General features: G+C 49.1%; 1 protein-coding gene across 3 annotated transcripts in view; it reads right to left on the bottom strand.

Moving 5' to 3' along the window:
• Positions 1–21,371, bottom strand: part of ALKBH7 (alkB homolog 7) — a 35,973-nt gene that overhangs the window by 5,172 nt on the left and 9,430 nt on the right. Inside the window, exon 4 of one of the 3 annotated variants that reach the window (XM_063931136.1) lies at positions 1,004–2,087. The exons of the other annotated variants lie outside the window; for them this stretch is intronic. Coding sequence (XP_063787206.1) covers positions 1,964–2,087 — 124 coding nt within the window. The 3' untranslated portion in view covers positions 1,004–1,963. Of the gene's footprint in view, positions 1–1,003; positions 2,088–21,371 lie in introns of those variants that run through there. 3 annotated transcript variants of the gene reach the window in all.

Raw genomic sequence — 21,371 nt, 5'->3', positions numbered from 1 at the left:
GCATCAATTATGTCTCTATACAGATGCAGGCAGTTTTTCATCACTGTTAGGAGATGGACCGCACCCACGTTTCAGGAGGAGGTTGGCGCAGTCCGGGCGCGCTCGCTTGGAGGATCGAGAATGCCGCCTAAAGACGCTACTGCTCCGAGTCGGTGACTTGGGCTTGGGGTATGACTCTGAAGAGACTGTGCTTTTCAAGTACTGCGGTGGGGGCTGCCCCAGATCACGTACCAACCACGATCTGACCCTGTCGCAGCTGCTGCAGAAGAGTGAACACCTTTCTCTGCTGGAGGAGAAAATATCTGGGGGACCCTGCTGTCGCCCCACACACTACGAAGATGCTGCCTTTCTGGATGACAGCCATCGGTGGCACACAGTGGAAAAGTTGTCTGCTGCCGCATGCAGTTGCGTCGGCTGATACTCTATGAAAACACTTGTAGCAGCCACCTCGATAGTACACTTATTTATGAATGCAATCTATTTAACCCCTGCCTCCCTGCATTCATACAGCAGCTGGCCTGGGACCGGCGGGGGGAGAAAAACAGGAGTAGCATAAAGCAGACAAACCAGATCCTGCAGGAAAGAGATACTTTAGGAAGGCATTTAGGCAATGGTCGGCAGGGCTACAGCAAGGAAGGGGTTAAATGCGGCACAGCTGTGTAGCGGGATGAGTGCAGATGAGGCTCTGAAGCACACGTATGACTGAACTGCTCTAGGGTGGATAGGACAGCCGCTGAAAGCCTGACATACATGAATTATACATGTCGCACTGCTGCTGCGGGCAGAACTTCTACAACTACAACATGCAGGAAGTTATAGCTATAGAACCTTACGCAGCAGTCCGGCATCCAGGGGTTAATCCCCAGCACCCCCACCCCACTTGGTTACTGGTGTAGAGATAACAGGGATTCTCTACAGGAAGAATCTGGACATACCTTCTCCGCTGAGTCATGTTTCCTATGTAACCCGTACTTGCTTTTTAACAGCCAGGAGGAAAAGAAAGTTTATTTATATATGAATAATTTATTTATTTATTCAATTACAGATCGTTGAAAGAATAAAATAAAAATCTCCAAAAAATAAACATCAAGGTTTTTGGTTTTCTCTTTCTTCCTTTCATCATTTTCTACAATCTGAGGATGAAACGACGGTCCGTGTGATGTGCGCAATACTGAGATCGGCGGTCACATTTACTCGGAGTGTTCAAATGTAATATTCAGCTTACGCTAAGTATTACTGTGCTTATTAATAAGGGGCAGTTACATTCAGATAACCCCTAGCAGTCAGGGAGCATCCAGCTAAAATTACCATAAAGAAAAAGTATTTGTGCCCATGAAACGCTCTTTAGCGCCATCAGCAGTTAGAGCTTGCAGACTGGGCAGATGTTTTGCGCTGAGAAATGAGGAGGTAAAACGCAGCTGGTCATTGGGCCCCTGTGGAACTATAGCTGCAGCGCTCCAATGACAATCTGAACAAATGCACAGTGCGCCACTTCAACAGAACCAGGGGTGTTAACACGCGGGCATCAAATCCTGTAACTTAAAAGATGGGAGTGCCACAGCAATAGACCCTACCTGAATGCTGCACGAGGCACAGGGTTGTCTGACGGTGGGAATCCTTTAATAACATAATAGGCCTAATAAAATCGTATTGTTTAGGACAGACCCAAAAAATCGTATTGTTTAGGACAGACCCCAAAACAGTAGATTAGGTGACTAGCTTGCCCGTGTGACTAGCATGTCTTGCCTGTGTAATCACGTATGAAAGCTTTACTAGAACTCGCCATCTAAACAGATATATCTAGAGGTTCCAAATAGGTTTCCATCCTGTCAAAATACAATTCCTACTTGTGTCTCTCCATCCAGCAAAGCAGCTGTAAGTAAGCCCCTAGAGGGCGACAATGAGTCATAACACGAGGCACGAGGTGAACCAGACTGTGAGATGGTCGGTCTCCCAGCACCCGTCAGCTCACGGGGAGGTTTCTGCAGATGACGGAGATGCGGCGCTCACGCTGCACAGGTAGGCCGTTGAAGAAGGATTCCTCGTCACGGAGAATTTCGTGCGTGAAATCGTAGCGAGCGGCACCGCTGAGATCACAGGAGACAAGGCATGAACACACCTTTAGGTTTTCATCATACACAAACAAAACTAAATGTATACAAGCAGGTAATAGCATGAATACAGAGGAATACTGGCATTGCAGCACCCTTGAAGACCGACCTCCCGCAGGGCTCTCCACACTCATTACTGGGGGGATGTATCAATGCCTGGTAAGAGATAAATTAGACAGAGACAAAGTACCAACCAATCAGCTACTGTCATTTTTCAAACACAGCCTATAACATGGCAGTTACGAGCTGATTGGTTAGTACTTCATCTATCTCCAGACTTTGATACATCTCCCCCTATGTGTACATAGAAAACCTACCAACTCAGCACCTAAGTAACACTACCCATACACGTAGCGATACTGGGCTGGGGCTTTAGATTGAGAGGGGCGTGTCCAAACTACAATTTAAAAATAATTGTGGGCTACATGCAGAAGCAGCTAGTATTTACCCTACATGCAAAAACAACAAATGTATTTGCACCCCTTGCAGTGCAGCATGGTTTGTCCAGGTGCAAAGCTCCCAACTCAAAATGCAGCCCTCTCACATTCAGATATGTTTCCTTATCTCACTTTATAAATGCAATAAAAATACACAATATAAAAAAAAGAGAAGCATGCCACACCAAAATGAAAGTAAAAAAATAAAAAAAATAAGATTTTAAACCTACCGGTAAATCTTTTTCTCCTAGTCCGTAGAGGATGCTGGGGACTCCGTAAGGACCATGGGGTATAGACAGGCTCCGCAGGAGACATGGGCACTAGAAATAACTTTTAGTATGGGTGTGCACTGGCTCCTCCCTCTATGCCCCTCCTCCAGACCTCAGTTAGAGAACCGTGCCCAGAGGAGATGGACAATACGAGGAAAGGATTTTGTTAATCCAAGGGCAAGATTCATACCAGCCCACACCAATCATACCATATAACCTGGAACATATTAAACCAGTTAACAGTATGAACAACAAACAGTAACCGTCAAAGACCGATTCAGACTGTAACATAACCCTTATGTAAGCAACAACTATATACAAGTCTTGCAGATTCAGACCGCACTGGGACGGGCGCCCAGCATCCTCTACGGACTAGGAGAAAAAGATTTACCGGTAGGTTTAAAATCTTATTTTCTCTTACGTCCTAGAGGATGCTGGGGACTCCGTAAGGACCACGGGGTTTATACCAAAGCTCCCAATCGGGCTGGAGAGTGCGAATGACTCTGCAGCACCGACTGAGCAAATGCAAGGTCTTCGTCAGCCAGGGTATCAAACTTGTAGAATTTTGCAAAAGTGTTTGATCCCGACCATGTAGCTGCTCGGCAAAGCTGTAATGCCGAGACGCCTCGGGCAGCCGCCCAAGAAGAGCCCACCTTCCTAGTGGAATGGGCCTTTACTGAATTAGGTAACGGCAATCCTGCCGTAGAATGAGCCTGCTGAATCGATCCAGATCCAGCGAGCAATAGTCTGCTTAGAAGCAGGCGCGCTAACCTTGTTGTCTGCATACAGGACAAATAGAGCCTCTGTTTTCCTAACTCTAGCCGTCCGGGCTACATAAATTTTTAAGGCCCTGACTACATCCAGGGACTTGGGAGTCCTCCAAGTCACTCGTAGCCACAGGTACCACGATAGGTTGGGTTGGTTCATATGAAATGAAGAAACCACCTTAGGCAAAAATTGAGGGCGAGTCCTCAATTCTGCTCTATCTACATGAAAAATCAAGTAGAGGCTCTTGTGAGACAAGGCCGCCAACTCTGACACCCGCCTTGCAGATGCCAAGGCTAATAACATGACCACCTTCCAGGTGAGAAATTTTAATTCAACCGTTTGAAGGGGTTCAAACCAGTGTGATTTAAGGAACTGTAACACCACGTTAAGGTCCCATGGTGCCACTGGGGGCACAAAAGGAGGCTGGATGTGCAGCACTCCCTTTACAAAAGTCTGGACTTCTGGGAGAGAAGCCCATTCCTTCTGAAAGAATATAGATAGGGCCGAAATCTGTACTATAATGGAGCCTAACTTCAGGCCCATATCCACTCCTGTCTGTAGGAAGTGGAGAAAACGGCCCAGATGGAAATCTTCCGTAGGAGCCTTCTTGGTTTCACACCAAGAGACATACTTCCTCCAGATACGGTGATAATGTTTCGCCGTCACCTCCTTCCTAGCCTTTATCAGAGTAGGTATGACTTCCTCCGGAATACCTTTCCCAGCTAGGATCTGGCGTTCAACCGCCATGCCGTCAAACGTAACCGCTGTAAGTCTTGGAACACGCAGGGCCCCTGCTGCAACAGGTCCTCCCTGAGAGGAAGAGGCCACGGATCTTCTGTGAGCATTTCCTGAAGATCTGAGTACCAGGCCCTTCGAGGCCAATCTGGAACAATGAGTATTGTCTGTACTCTTTTTTGTCTTATGATCCTCAAAATTTTTGCGATGAGAGGAAGAGGAGGAAACACATAGACAGACTGAAACACCCATGGTGTCACCAGGGCGTCTACTGCTACTGCCTGAGGGTGCCGGGACCGGCACAATACCTCCGAAGCTTCTTGTTGAGGCGTGACGCCATCATGTCTATCTGAGGAATTCCCCAGAGACTTGTTATTTCTGCAAAGACTTCCTGATGAAGTCCCCACTCTCCTGGATGGAGATCGTGTCTGCTGAGGAAGTCTGCTTCCCAGTTGTCCACTCCCGGAATGAAGACAGCTGACAGAGCGCTTACGCGATTTTCCGTCCAGCGAAGAATCCTCGTGGCTTCCGCCATCGCGACTCTGCTCCTCGTCCCGCCTTGACGGTTTACATGAGCCACGGCTGTTACATTGTCTGATTGTATCAGAACCGGTAGGTCGCGAAGAAGATTCTCCGCTTGTCGTAGGCCGTTGTATATGGCCCTTAATTCCAGCACGTTGATGTGTAGACAAGCCTCCTGGCTTGACCATATTCCCTGAAAATTCCTTCCTAGTGTGACTGCTCCCCATCCTCGGAGGCTCGCGTCCGTGGTCACCAGAACCCAGTCCTGAATGCCGAACCTGCGACCCTCTAGAAGGTGAGCACTCTGCAGCCACCATAGGAGCGACACCCTGGCCCTGGGGGACAGTGTTATTTTCCGATGTATTTGTAGATGGAACCCGGACCACTTGTCCAGAAGGTCCCACTGAAAAATCCTCGCATGAAACCTGCCGAAGGGGATGGCCTCGTAGGTTGCCACCATTTTTCCCAGAACTCGAGTGCATTGATGAACTGACACTCTTTTTGGCTTTAGCAGGTCTCTGACCATGTTCTGGAGGTCCTGGGCTTTTTCCGATGGAAGAAAAATCTTCTTTTGTTCCGTGTCCAGAATCATGCCTAGGAATGATAGTCGAGTCGTTGGAACCAATTGTGACTTTGGCAGATTGAGAATCTAACCGTGCTGTTGGAGCACGCTCAGGGAGAGCGACACGCTCTTCAGCAATTGATCTCTCGATCTCGCCTTTATCAGGAGATCGTCCAAGTATGGGATAATTGTGACTCCTTGTTTGCGCAGGAGCACCATCATTTCCGCCATCACCTTGGTGAAAATCCTTGGGGCCGTGGAAAGCCCAAACGGCAACGTCTGAAACTGGTAATGACAGTCCTGTACAGCGAATCTCAGGTACTCCTGATGAGAGGGATATATGGGGACATGAAGGTAAGCATCCTTTATGTCTAGTGACACCATAAACCCCCCCCCCCCCCCCCCCCTTCCAGGCTGGATATTACAGCTCGGAGCGATTCCATCTTGAATTTTTTTAAGTACAGGTTTAGGGATTTTAGATTTAAAATGGGTCTGACCGAACCATCCGGCTTCGGGACCACAAACAGGGTCGAATAATACCCTTTTTCCTGTCACTTGCTGGTGACACAGCTTTTGAATTGCCGCTAACACTACTTCCCTTCATTGGGGTGAAGCTGGTAAGGCCGACTTGAAAAATTCGGCGAGGGGGCACCTCCTTGAATTCCAGCTTGTAGCCTTGGGAAACAATTTCCATCGCCCAAGGATCCACGTCTGAAAGACCCCAGACCTGGCTGAAAAGTCGAAGGTGTGCCCCCACTGGTGCGGACTCTCTTAGGGGAGCCCCAGCGTCATGTGGTGGATTTTGCAGAAGCCGGGGAGGACTTCTGCTCCTGGGAACTAGCCGGAGCAGGTGCTCTCTTTCCACTACCCTTAGCTCTGGCAAGGAAGGAGGAACCCCGACCTCTTCTGGACTTTTGCGACCGAAAGGACTGCATCTGATACCGTGGAGTTTTCTTTTGCTGTTGGGGAACAAAAGGTAAAAAGGTAGATTTACCCGCGGTAGCTGTGAAAACCAGGTCCGCGAGCCCCTCCCCAAACAACACTTCACCCTTGTAAGGAAAAACCTCCATATGCTTTTTTGAGTCCGCATCACCCGTCCATTGGCGGGTCCATAGGGCTCGTCTCGCAGAAATAGCCATGGCATTGGCTCTGGAACCCAGCAGTCCAACGTCTCTTTGAGCGTCTCTCATATAGAAGACTGCGTCCTTAATATGGGCTAAAGTTAATAAAATGGTATCCCTGTCTAGGGTATCAAGGTCAGCTGACAAGGTATCTGTCCATGCTGCCACTGCGCTACATACCCATGCCGACGCTATTGCCGGTCTGAGCAAAGCACCCGTATGCGCATAAAATAAGATTTTACTTACCGGTAAATCTATTTCTCGTAGTCCGTAGTGGATGCTGGGGACTTCGTAAGGACCATGGGCAATAGACGGGCTCCGCAGGAGACAGGGCACTTTAAGAAAGAATTAGGATACTGGTGTGCTCTGGCTCCTCCCTCTATGTCCCTCCTCCAGACCTCAGTTAGAGAAACTGTGCCCGGAAGAGCTGACAGTACAAGGAAAGGATTTTGGAATCCAGGGCAAGACTCATACCAGTCACACCAATCACACCGTATAACTTGTGATAAACATACCCAGTTAACAGTATGAACAACAACGGAGCATCAGATCAACCCTGATGCAACCACAACATAACCCTTATTTAAGCAATAACTATATACAAGTATTGCAGAAGAAGTCCGCACTTGGGACGGGCGCCCAGCATCCACTACGGACTACGAGAAATAGATTTACCGGTAAGTAAAATCTTATTTTCTCTAACGTCCTAGTGGATGCTGGGGACTCCGTAAGGACCATGGGGATTATACCAAAGCTCCCAAACGGGCGGGAGAGTGCGGATGACTCTGCAGCACCGAATGAGCAAACACAAGGTCCTCCTCAGCCAGGGTATCAAACTTGTAAAACTTTGCAAGTGTGTTTGAACCTGACCAAGTAGCTGCTCGGCAAAGCTGTAATGCCGAGACCCCTCGGGCAGCCGCCCAAGAAGAGCCCACCTTCCTTGTGGAGTGGGCTTTTACTGATTATGGAAGCGGCAAACCAGCCGCAGAATGAGCCTGCTGAATCGTGTTACAGATCCAGCGAGCAATAGTTTGCTTTGAAGCAGGAGCACCCAGCTTGTTGGATGCATACAGGATAGACAGCGACTCAGTGTTCCTGACTCTAGCCGTTCTGGCTACATAAACCTTCAAAGCCCTGACCACATCCAGCAACTCGGAATCCTCCAAGTCACGAGTAGCCACAGGCACCACAATAGGTTGGTTCATATGAAAAGATGACACCACTTTTGGCAGAAATTGTGGACGGGTCCGCAATTCTGCCCTGTCCATATGGAAAACTAGATATGGGCTTTTATGTGACAAAGGCGCTAATTCTGACACACGCCTAGCTGAAGCCAAGGCTAATAGCATGACCACCTTCTACGTGAGAAATTTTAACTCCACGGTTTTGAGTGGCTCAAACCAGTGTGACTTCAGGAAACTCAACACCACGTTAAGATCCCAAGATGCCACTGGAGGCACAAAAGGGGGCTGAATATGCAGCACTCCCTTTACAACGTCTGAACTTCAGGAAGAGAAGCCAGTTCTTTTTGAAAGAAAATGGATAGGACCGAAATCTGGACCTTAATGGAACCCAATTTCAGGCCCAAAGTCACTCCCGACTGTAGGAAGTGAAGGAAAACGGCCCAGCTGGAATTCCTCCGTAGGGGCATTCCTGGCCTCACACCAAGCAACATATTTTCGCCATATACAGTGATAATGTTGAGCCGTCACATCCTTCCTAGCCTCTATCAGCGTAGGAATGATCTCATCCGGAATGCCTTTTTCCGCTAGGATCCGGCGTTCAAACGCCATGCCGTCAAACGCAGCCGCGGTAAGTCTAGGAACAGACAGGGCCCCTGTTGCACAAGTCCTGTCTTAGAGGCAGAGGCCACGGGTCCTCTGTGAGCATTTCTTGCAGATCTGGATACCAAGTCCTTCTTGGCAATCCGGAACAAATAGTATTGTTCTCACTCCTCTTTTCCTTATGATTCTCAGCACCTTGGGTATGAGAGGAAGAGGAGGAAATACATAGACCGACGGGAACACCCACGGTGTCACCAGTGCGTCCACAGCTATCGCCTGAGGGTCTTTTGACCTGGCGCAATATCTCTGCAGCTTTTTGTTGAGGCGGGATGCCATCATGTCCACCTGTGGCAGTTCCCACCGACTTGCAATCTGCATGAGGACTTCTTGGTAAAGTCCCCACTCTCCCGGGTGGAGGTCGTGCCTGCTGAAGAGGTCTGCTTCCCAGTTGTCCACTCCCGGAATGAACACTGCTGACAGTGCGCTTACGTGATTCTCCGCCCAGCGAAGAATTCTGGTGGCTTCTACTATCGCCACCCTGCTCCTTGTGCCGCCTTGGCGGTTTACATGAGCCACTGCGGTGATATTGTCTGACTGAATCAGAACCGGTTGGTCGCGAAGCAGGGTCTCCGCTTGACCTAGGGCGTTGTATATGGCCCTTAGTTCCAGGATATTGATGTGAAGGCAAGTCTCCTGCCTTGACCACAGCCCTTGGAAATTTCTTCCCTGTGTGACTGCCCCCCACCCTCGAAGGCTTGCATCCGTGGTCACCAGGACCCAGTCCTGAATGCCGAATCTGCGACCTTCGAGAAGAGCACTCTGCAGCCACCACAGGAGAGACACCCCGGCCCTGGGGGATAGGGTGATTAATCTGAAGATGTGATCCGGACCACTTGTCCAGTAAGTCCCATTGGAAGGTCCTCGCATGGAACCTGCCGAAGGGAATGGCCTCGTATGATGCCACCCTCCTTCCCAGGACTCGAGTGCAGTGATGCACTGACACCTGTTTTGGTTTTAATAGATTCCTGACCAGTGTCACGAGCTCCTGAGCTCTCTCTATCGGGAGATAAACCCTTTTCTGGTCTGTGTCTAGGATCATGCCTAGGAGAGGCAGATGAGCTGTAGGAACCAACTGCGACTTTGGAATATATAGAATCCAGCCGTGTTGCCGTTACACTTCCAGAGAAAGTGATACGCTGTTCAGCGACTGCTCTCTTGATCTCGCTTTTATGAGGAGATCGTCCAAGTACGTGATAAAAGTGACACCTTGCTTCCGCAGGAGCACCATCATTTCCGCCATTACCTTGGTGAATATTCTCAAGGCCGTGGAGAGACCAAACGGCAACGTCTGAAATTGGTAATGACAATCCCGTACCGCAATTCTGAGGTACGCCTGATGAGGTGGATAAATGGGGACATGAAGGTATGCATCCTTTATGTCCCGAGTCACCATAAAATCTCCCCCTTTCAGGCTTGCAATGACCGCTCTTAGCGATTCCATCTTGAACTTGAACCTTTTCAGGTATATGTTCAGGGATTTTAAATTCAATATGGGTCTGACCGAACCGTCTGGTTTCGGGACTACAACATGGTCGAATAATAACACCCTCCTTGTTGAAGGAGGGGAACCTTGACCACCACCTGTTGAAGATACAATTGTGAATTGCAGTTAACACTGTTTCCCTCTCATGGGAGGAAGCCGGCAGGGCCGTCGGTGAGAGGGCATCTTCTCAAAGTCCAGCTTGTATCCCTGAGACACAATATCTATTGCCCAGGGATCTAACAGGGAGTGAACCCACTTGTGGCTGAACTTACGAAGGCGTGCCCCCACCGGGCCTAGCTCCGCCTGTGGAGCCCCAGCGTCATGCGGTGGATTTTTGTAGAGGCCGGGGAGGACTTCTGTTCCTGGGACCTAGCTGTATTGTGCAGCTTCTTTCCTCTGCCCCCGCCTCTGGCAAGAAAGGACGCACCTCGGACTTTCTTGTTTCTTTATTCGAAAGGCTGCATTTGATAATGTCGTGCTTTCCTAGGCTGTGCAGGAATATAAGGCAAAATATCAGAATTACCAGATATAGCTGTGGAGACCAGGTCCGAGAACCCTTCTCCACACAATCCTCAGCCTTCCATATGCCTCTTAAGTCGGCATCATCTGTCCATTGCATATTCTACAGGACACGTCAAGCAGAAATCGACATAGCTTTGACTCTAGGACCCAGTATACTCATGTCTCTTTGGGCATGTTTTATATATACATATCTCTTAAGACATCTTTAATATATAATAAGAATTTACTTACCGATAATTCTATTTCTCATAGTCCGTAGTGGATGCTGGGAACTCCGAAAGGACAATGGGGAATAGCGGCTCCGCAGGAGACTGGGCACAAAAGTAAAAGCTTTAAGACTAGCTGGTGTGCACTGGCTCCTCCCCCTATGACCCTCCTCCAAGCCTCAGTTAGGATACTGTGCCCGGACGAGCGTACACAATAAGGAAGGATTTTGAATCCCGGGTAAGACTCATACCAGCCACACCAATCACACCATACAACCTGTGATCTGAACCCAGTTAACAGCATGATAACAGAGGAGCCTCTGAAAAGATGGCTCACAACAATAATAACCCGATTTTTGTAACTATGTACAAGTATTGCAGACAATCCGCACTTGGGATGGGCGCCCAACATCCACTACGGACTATGAGAAATAGAATTATCGGTAAGTAAATTCTTATTTTCTCTGACGTCCTAGTGGATGCTGGGAACTCCGAAAGGACCATGGGGATTATACCAAAGCTCCCAAACGGGCGGGAGAGTGCGGATGACTCTGCAGCACCAAATGAGAGAACTCCAGGTCCTCCTCAGCCAGGGTATCAATTTTGTAGAATTTTACAAACGTATTTGCTCCTGACCAAGTAGCTGCTCGGCAAAGTTGTAAAGCCGAGACCCCTCGGGCAGCCGCCCAAGATGAGCCCATCTTCCTTGTGGAGTGGGCATTTACAGATTTTTGGCTGTGGCAGGCCTGCCACAGAATGTGCAAGCTGAATTGTACTACAATTCCAACGAGCAATAGTCTGCTTAGAAGCAGGAGCACCCAGCTTGTTGGGTGCATACAGGATAAACAGCGAGTCAGAGTTTCTGACTCCAGCCGTCCTGGAAACATATATTTTCAGGGCCCTGACAACGTCTAGCAACTTGGAGTCCTCCAAGTCCCTAGTAGCCGCAGGCACCACAATAGGTTGGTTTAGGTGAAACGCTGAAACCACCTTAGGGAGAAACTGAGGACGAGTCCTCAATTCCGCCCTGTCCGAATGGAAAATCAGATAAGGGCTTTTACAGGATAAAGCCGCCAATTCTGACACGCGCCTGGCCCAGGCCAGGGCCAACAGCATGACCACTTTCCATGTGAGATATTTTAACTCCACAGATTTAAGTGGTTCAAACCAATGTGACTTTTGGAACCCAAAAACTACATTGAGATCCCAAGGTGCCACTGGAGGCACAAAAGGAGGCTGTATATGCAGTACCCCTTTTACAACGTCTGAACTTCAGGGACTGAAGCTAGTTCTTTTTGGAAGAAAATTGACAGGGCCGAAATTTGAACCTTAATGGACCCCAATTTCAGGCCCATAGACACTCCTGTTTGCAGGAAATGTAGGAATCGACCCAGTTGAATTTCCTCCGTCGGGCCTTACTGGCCTCGCACCACGCAACATATTTTTGCCAAATGCGGTGATAATGTTTTGCGGTTACATCCTTCCTGGCTTTGATCAGGATAGGGATGACCTCATCCGGAATGCCTTTTTTCCTTCAGGATCCGGCGTTCAACCGCCATGCCGTCAAATGCAGTCGCGGTAAGTCTTGGAACAGACAGGGTCCTTGCTGAAGCAGGTCCCTTCTTAGAGGTAGAGGCCACGGATCCTCCGTGAGCATCTTTTGAAGTTCCGGTTACCAAGTCCTTCTTGGCCAATCCGGAGCCACGAATATAGTGCTTACTCCTCTGTTTACGTGGGTGACTGCCGTGATGTTGTCCGACTGGATCAACACCGGCTGACCTTGAAGCAGAGGTCTTGCTAAGCTTAGAGCATTGTAAATGGCCCTTAGCTTCAGGATATTTATGTGAAGTGATGTCTCCAGGCTTGACCATAAGCCCTGGAAATTCCTTCCCTGTGTGACTGCTCCCCAGCCTCGCAGGCTGGCATCCGTGGTCACCAGGACCCAGTCCTGAATGCCGAATCTGCGGCCCTCTAGAAGATGAGCACTCTGCAACCACCACAGGAGGGACACCCTTGTTCTTGGTGACAGGGTTATCCGCTGATGCATCTGAAGATGCGACCCGGACCATTTGTCCAGCAGGTCCCACTGGAAAGTTCTTGCGTGGAATCTGCCGAATGGGATTGCTTCGTAGGAAGCCACCATTTTACCCAGAACCCTTGTGCATTGATGCACTGAGACTTGGCTCGGTTTTAGGAGGTTCCTGACCAGCTCGGATAACTCCCTGGCTTTCTCCTCCGGGAGAAACACCTTTTTCTGGACTGTGTCCAGGATCATCCCTAGGAACAGAAGACGAGTCGTCGGAACCAGCTGCGATTTTGGAATATTGAGAATCCAATCGTGCTGCCGCAACACTACCTGAGATAGTGCTACACCGACCTCCAACTGTTCCCTGGATCTTACCCTTATCAGGGAATCGTCCAAGTAAGGGATAACTAAAATTCCCTTCCTTCGAAGGAATATCATCATTTCGGCCATTACCTTGGTAAAGACCCGGGGTGCCGTGGACCATCCATACGGCAGCGTCTGAACTGATAGTGACAGTTCTGTACCATAAACCTGAGGTACCCTTGGTGAGAAGGGTAAATTTGGACATGAAGGTAAGCATCCTTGATGTCCCGAGACATCATGTAGTCCCCTTCTTCCAGGTTCGCAATCACTGCTCTGAGTGACTCAATCTTGAATTTGAACCTCTGTATGTAAGTGTTCAAAGATTTTAGATTTAGAATCGGTCTCACCGAGCCGTCCGGCTTCGGTACCACAACAGTGTGGAATAATACCCCGTTCCCTGTTGCAGGAGGGGTACCTTGATTATCACCTGCTGGGAATACAGCTTGTGAATGGCTTCCAAAACTGTCTCCCTGTCAGAAGGAGACATCGGTAAAGCCGACTTTAGGAAACGGCGAGGGGGAGACGTCTCGAATTCCAATTTGTACCCCTGAGATATCACCTGAAGGATCCAGGGGTCTACTTGCGAGTGAGCCCACTGCGCGCTGAAATTCATTGAGACTGCCCCCCACCGTGCCTGATTCTGCTTGTAAAGCCCCAGCGTCATACTGAGGGCTTGGCAGAGGCGGGAGAGGGTTTCTGTTCCTGGGAACTGGCTGATTTCTGCAGCCTTTTTCCTCTCCCTCCGTCACGGGGCAGAAATGAGGAACCTTTTGCCCGCTTGTCCACGAAAAGACTGCGCCTGATAATACGGCGTCTTCTCATGTTGAGAGGCGACCTGGGGTACAAACGTGGATTTCCCAGCTGTTGCCGTGACCACCAGGTCTGAAAGACCGACCCCAAATAACTCCTCTCCTTAATAAGGCAATACTTCCAAATGCCGTTTGAAATCCGCATCACCTGACCACTGTCGTGTCCATAACCCTCTACTGGTAGAAATGGACAACGCACTTAGACTTGATGCCAGTCGGCAAATATTCCGCTGTGCATCACGCATATATAGAAATGCATCTTTTAAATGCTCTATAGGCAATAATATACTGTCCCTATCTAGGGTATCAATATTTTCAGTCAGGGAATCCGACCACGCCAACCCAGCACTGCACATCCAGGCTGAGGCGATTGCTGGTCGCAGTATAACACCAGTATGTGTGTAAATACATTTTAGGATACCCTCCTGCTTTCTATCAGCAGGATCCTTAAGGGCGGCCATCTCAGGAGAGGGTAGAGCCCTTACAAGCGTGTGAGCGCTTTATCCACCCTAGGGGGTGTTTCCCAACGCACCCTAACCTCTGGCGGGAAAGGATATAATGCCAATAACATTTTAGAAATTATCAGTTGTTATCGGGGGAAACCCACGCATCATCACACACCTCATTTAATTTCTCAGATTCAGGAAAACTACAGGTAGTTTTTCCTCACCGAACATAATACCCCTTTTTGGTGGTACTTGTATTATCAGAAATGTGTAAAACATTTTTCATTGCCTCAATCATGTAACGTGTGGCCCTACTGGAAGTCACATTTGTCTCTTCACCGTCGACACTGGAGTCAGTATCCGTGTCGGCGTCTATATCTGCCATCTGAGGTAACGGGCGCTTTAGAGCCCCTGACGGCCTATGAGACGTCTGGACAGGCACAAGCTGAGTAGCCGGCTGTCTCATGTCAACCACTGTCTTTTATACAGAGCTGACACTGTCACGTAATTCCTTCCAACAGTTCATCCACTCAGGTGTCGACCCCCTAGGGGGTGACATCACTATTACAGGCAATCTGCTCCGTCTCCACATCATTTTTCTCCTCATACATGTCGACACAAACGTACCGACATACAGCATACACACAGGGAATGCTCTGATAGAGGACAGGACCCCACTAGCCCTTTGGGGAGACAGAGGGAGAGTTTGCCAGCACACACCAGAGCGCTATATATATATACAGGGATAACCTTATATAAGTGTTTTTCCCCTTATAGCTGCTGTATTGTTTATACTGCGCCTAATTAGTGCCCCCCTCTCTTTTTTAACCCTTTCTGTAGTGTAGTGACTGCAGGGGAGAGCTAGGGAGCTTCCCTCCAACGGAGCTGTGAGGGAAAATGGCGCCAGTGTGCTGAGGAGATAGGCTCCGCCCCCTTATCGGCGGCCTTATCTCCCGTTTTTCTATGTATCCTGGCAGGGGTTAAATGCATCCATATAGCCCAGGAGCTATATGTGATGTATTTTTTTTTTTTGCCATATAAGGTATTTTTATTGCGTCTCAGGGCGCCCCCCCCCAGCGCCCTGCACCCTCAGTGACCGGAGTGTGAAGTGTGCTGAGAGCAATGGCGCACAGCTGCGGTGCTGTGCGCTACCTTATTGAAGACAGGACGTCTTCTGCCGCCGATTTTCCGGACCTCTTCTGCTCTTCTGGCTCTGTAAGGGGGACGGCGGCACGGCTCTGGGACCCATCCATGGCTGGGCCTGTGATCGTCCCTCTGGAGCTAATGTCCAGTAGCCTAAGAAGCCCAATCCACTCTGCACGCAGGTGAGTTCGATTCTTCTCCCCTTAGTCCCTCGATGCAGTGAGCCTGTTGCCAGCAGGACTCACTGAAAATAAAAAACCTAATTTAAACTTTTACTCTAAGCAGCTCAGGAGAGCCACCTAGATTGCACCCTTCTCGTTCGGGCACAAAAATCTAACTGAGGCTTGGAGGAGGGTCATAGGGGGAGGAGCCAGTGCACACCAGCTAGTCTTAAAGCTTTTACTTTTGTGCCCAGTCTCCTGCGGAGCCGCTATTCCCCATGGTCCTTTCGGAGTTCCCAGCATCCACTAGGACGTCCGAGAAATATATAAATATATATATATATATATATATATATATATATATATATCTCTATATATATATATATCTATATACATACTAGGGTCTCAATCTCTGCTGATAAGGTACCTGTCCACGCTGCCACAGCGCTATAAACCCATGCCGACACAATCGCCGGTCTGAGTAGTGTACCAGAATGTGCACGCTATCTGCAGGATCCCTGAGAATAGCTGTTACGTCAGGGCTACCTTTTGGGCAAACATGACACCCTAGGGGAAGATTCCCATCATATCCTGGCCCTAGTGGGGAAAGGATACTGCCTGAGAATTCTTTGTGGGAAACTGCAGTCTCTTGTCTGGAGATTCCCACTCTTTTTCTTCATGAGAGGAGGGAAATTTACCTCAGCTTTCTTCCCCTTAAACATGTGTACCCTTGTGTCAGGGACAGATGAGTCATCAGTGATATGCAAATCATCTTTTATTACAATAATCATATATTGAATACTTTTCTGCCATTTTGGCTGTAACTGTGCATTATCGTAGTCGACACTGGAGTCAAACTCCGTGTCGATATCAGTGTCTGTTATTTTGGATAGTGAGCATTGAGAGACTCTAAAGGTCTCTGCGACATAGGGACAGACATGGGTAGATTTCCTGTCTGTTCTCTAATCTTTTGTGCAATAAATTCACCTTAGCACTTAATTACACATATCCAAACAGGTGTCGGCGTTGTCGACGGAGACACCCTCTCACACACATATTTGCTCCATCTCCTCCTTAGGGGAGCCTTTTACCTCAGACATGTCGACACACACGTACCGACACACCACACACTCAGGGAATGCTCATCTGAAGACAATTCCCCCATAAGGCCCTTTGGAGAGACAGAGAGAGAGTATGCCAGCACACACCCCAGCGCTATTAACCCAGGAATAACAGTAACTTAATGTTAACCCAGTAGCTGCTGTTTATATTGATTTTTGCGCCTAATTATGTGCCCCCCCTCTCTTTTTACCCTCTTCTACCGTGTAACTGCAGGGGAGAGACTGGGGAGCTTCCTCTCAGCGGTGCTGTGGAGAAAAAAACATGGCGCTGGTGAGTGCTGAGGAAGAAGTCCCGCCCCCTCGACGGCGGGCTTCTGTCCCGCTTTCATGTACAATTTTGGCGGGGGCTCATACATATATACAGTGCCCAACTGTATATTATGCAAACTTTTGCCAAAGAAGTCTCTAATTGCTGCCCAGGGCGGCCCCCCGCTGTGCCATGCACCCTACAGTGACCGGAGTATGTGGGTTTAGTGTGGGAGCAATGGCGCACAGCTGCAGTGCTGTGCAGCTACCTCAGATGAAGACTTCTTGCTTCTTTCTGCCGGCTTCTGTCTTCTGGCTCTGCGAGGGGGACGGCGGCGCGGCTCCGGGATCGGACGACCAAGGGTGCGATCCTGTGTAAGATCCCTCTGGAGCTAATGGTGTCCAGTAGCCTAAGAAGCAGGACCTATCTTCAGTGAGTAGGGCTGCTTCTCTCCCATCAGTCCCACGTAGCAGAGAGTCTGTTGCCAGCAGATCTCTCTGAAAATAAAAAACCTAACAAAATACTTTCTTATAGCAAGCTCAGGAGAGCTCACTAAGTAGCACCCAGCTCGTCCGGGCACAGATTCAAACTGGAGGAGGGACATAGAGGGAGGAGCCAGAGCACACCAGTATCCAAATTCTTTCTTAAAGTGCCCTGTCTCCTGCGGAGCCCGTCTATTCCCCATGGTCCTTACGGAGTCCCCAGCATCTACTAGGACGTTAGAGAAATAGATTTTAAAGTAGTCTCCTGCCTGCGGTCTGCAGGATCCTTGAGGGCCGCCGTGTCCGGAGACGGTAGCGCCACCTTCTTGGACAGGCGTGTTAAAGCCTTGTCCACCCTGGGAGAGGATTCCCAACGTACCCTGTCATGTGTAGGGAAAGGATACGCCATAAGAACCCTTTTGGCAATCTGCAGTTTCTTATCTGGAGTTTCACAAGCTTTTTCAAATAACTCGTTAAGTTCATGAGAAGGGGGAAAATAAGATTTTACTCACCGGTAAATCTATTTCTCGTAGTCCGTAGTGGATGCTGGGAACTCCGAAAGGACCATGGGGAATAGCGGCTCCGCAGGAGACTGGGCACAACTAAAAGAAAGCTTTTAGACTACCTGGTGTGCACTGGCTCCTCCCACTATGACCCTCCTCCAAGCCTCAGTTAGGATACTGTGCCCGGAAGAGCTGACACAATAAGGAAGGATTTTGAATCCCGGGTAAGACTCATACCAGCCACACCAATCACACCGTATAACTCGTGATACCATATCCAGTTAACAGTATGAAACATAACTGAGCCTCTCAACAGATGGCTCATAACAATAACCCTTTAGTTAACAATAACTATGTACAAGTATTGCAGACAATCCGCACTTGGGATGGGCGCCCAGCATCCACTACGAGAAATAGATTTACCGGTGAGTAAAATCTTATTTTCTCTAACGTCCTAGTGGATGCTGGGAACTCCGAAAGGACCATGGGGATTATACCAAAGCTCCCAAACGGGCGGGAGAGTGCGGATGACTCTGCAGCACCGAATGAGAGAACTCAAGGTCCTCCTCAGCCAGGGTATCAAATTTGTAGAATTTAGCAAACGTGTTTGCCCCTGACCAAGTTGCAGCTCGGCAAAGTTGTAAAGCCGAGACCCCTCGGGCAGCCGCCCAAGATGAGCCCACTTTCCTTGTGGAATGGGCTTTTACTGATTTAGGATGCGGCAATCCAGCTGCAGAATGCTCCAGCTGAATTGTGCTACAAATTCAGCGAGCAATAGTCTGCTTAGAAGCAGGAGCACCTATTTTGTTGGGTGCCTACAGGATAAAAAGCAAGTCAGTTTTCCTGACTCCAGCCGTCCTGGAAATATAAATTTTTAAGGCCCTGACTACGTCCAGTAACTTGGAATCTTCCAAGTCCCTAGTAGCCGCAGGCACTACAATAGGTTGGTTCAAGTGAAAAGCTGATACCACCTTAGGGAGAAACTGGGGACGAGTCCTCAATTCTGCCCTATCCATATGGAAAATCAGATAAGGGCTTTTACATGACAAAGCCGCCCATTCTGACACACGCCTGGCCAAAGCCAAGGCCAATAACATGACCACTTTCCACGTGAGATATTTCAAATCCACAGTTTTAAGTGGCTCAAACCAATGTGATTTTAGGAAACTCAACATCACATTGAGATCCCAAGGTGCCACAGGAGGCACAAAAGGGGGCTGAATATGTAGCACTCCCTTTACAAATGTCTGAACTCCAGGCAGTGAAGCCAGTTCTTTCTGGAAGAAAATCGACAGAGCCGAAATCTGGACCTTAATGGAACCCAAGTTTAGGCCCATAGTCACTCCTGACTGTAGGAAGTGCAGAAAACGACCCAGCTGAAATTCCTCTGTTGGGGCCTTCCTGGCCTCACACCACGCAACATATTTTCGCCAAATACGGTGATAATGGTTTGCGGTTACTTCTTTCCTGGCTTTTATCAGCGTAGGAATGACTTCCTCCGGAATGCCCTTTTCCTTTAGGATCCGGAATTCAACCGCCATGCCGTCAAATGCAGCCGCGGTAAGTCTTGGAACAGACAGGGCCCCTGCTGTAGCAGATCCTGTCTGAGCGGTAGAGGCCATGGGTCCTCTGAAATCATTTCTTGAAGTTCTGGGTACCAAGCTCTTCTTGGCCCATCCGGAACCACGAGTATCGTTCTTACTCCTCGTTTTCTTATTATTCTCAGTACCTTTGGTATGAGAGGCAGAGGAGGGAATACATAAACCGACTGGTACACCCACGGTGTCACTAGAGCGTCCACAGCTATTGCCTGAGGGTCCCTTGACCTGGCGCAATATCTAGTTTTTTGTTTAGGCGGGACGCCATCATGTCCACCTGTGGCCTTTCCCAACGGTTTACCAACAGTTGGAAGACTTCTGGATGAAGTCCCCACTCTCCCGGGTGTAGGTCGTGTCTGCTGAGGAAGTCTGCTTCCCAGTTGTCCACTCCCGGAATGAACACTGCTGACAGTGCTAAGACGTGATTTTCCGCCCATCGGAGAATCCTTGTGGCTTCTGCCATCGCCATCCTGCTTCTTGTGCCGCCCTGTCGGTTTACATGGGAGACTGCCGTGATGTTGTCTGATTGGATCAGTACCGGCTGGTTTTGAAGCAGAGGCCTTGCCAGACTTAGGGCATTGTAAATGGCCCTCAGTTCCAGAATATTTATGTGTAGGGACGACTCCTGACTTGACCAAAGTCCTTGGAAATTTCTTCCCTGTGTGACTGCCCCCCAGCCTCGAAGGCTGGCATCCGTGGTTACCAGGACCCAGTCCTGTATGCCGAATCTGCGGCCCTCTTGAAGATGAGCACTCTGCAGCCACCACAGTAGAGATACCCTGGTCCTTGGAGACAGGGTTATCAGCCGATGCATCTGAAGATGCGATCCCGACCACTTGTCCAAGAGGTCCCACTGAAAGGTTCTTGCATGAAACCTGCCGAATGGAATTTTGCTTCGTAAGAAGCTACCATTTTTCCCAGGACTCGTGTGCAGTGATGCACCGATACCTGTTTTGGTTTCAGGAGGTCTCCGACTAGAGATGACAGCTCCTTGGCTTTCTCCTGCGGGAGAAACACTTTTTTCTGTTCTGTGTCCAGAACCATCCCCAGGTACAGCAGGCGTGTGGTAGGAACCAGCTGTGACTTTAGAATGTATAGAATCCATCCGTGCTGTTGTAGCACTTCCCGAGATAGTGCTACTCCGACCAACAACTGCTCCTTGGACCTCGCCTTTATAAGGAGATCGTCCAAGTACGGGATAATTAAAACTCCCTTTTTTCGAAGGAGTATCATCATTTCTGCCATTACCTTGGTAAAGACCCTCGGTGCCGTGGACAGTCCAAACGGCAGTGTTTGGAATTGGTAATGGCAATCCTGTACCACAAATCTGAGGTACTCCTGGTGAGGATGGTAAATGGGGACATGTAGGTAAGCATCCTTGATGTCCAGGGATACCATGTAATCCCCCTCCTCCAGGCTTGCAATAACCGCCCTGAGCGATTCCATCTTGAACTTGAATTTTTTTTTTTTATGTATGTGTTCAAGGATTTCAAATTTAAAATGGGTCTCACCGAACCGTCCGGTTTCGGTACCACAAACAGTGTGGAATAGTAACCCCGTCCTTGTTGAAGTAGGGGCACCTTGACTATCACCTGCTGGGAATACAACTTGTGAATTGCCTCCAGCACAGCCTCCCTGCCTGAGGGAGTTGTCGGCAAGGCAGATTTGAGGAAACGGCGGGGGGGAGACGCCTCGAATTCCAGCTTGTACCCCTGAGATACTACTTGAAGGATCCAGGGATCCACCTGTGAGCGAGCCCACTGATCGCTGAAATTTTTGAGGCGGCCCCCCACCGTACCTGGCTACGCCTGTGGAGCCCCCGCGTCATGCGGTGGACTCAGAGGAAGCGGGGGAAGAATTTTGATTCTGGGAACTGGCTGACTGGTGCAGCT

The sequence above is a fragment of the Pseudophryne corroboree genome, chromosome 6 (assembly GCF_028390025.1).
Source record: "Pseudophryne corroboree isolate aPseCor3 chromosome 6, aPseCor3.hap2, whole genome shotgun sequence".
NCBI lineage: Eukaryota > Metazoa > Chordata > Amphibia > Anura > Myobatrachidae > Pseudophryne > Pseudophryne corroboree.
The sequence above is the reverse complement of the archived record's forward strand: the minus strand, read 5'-3'. Positions and strand labels throughout refer to the sequence as shown.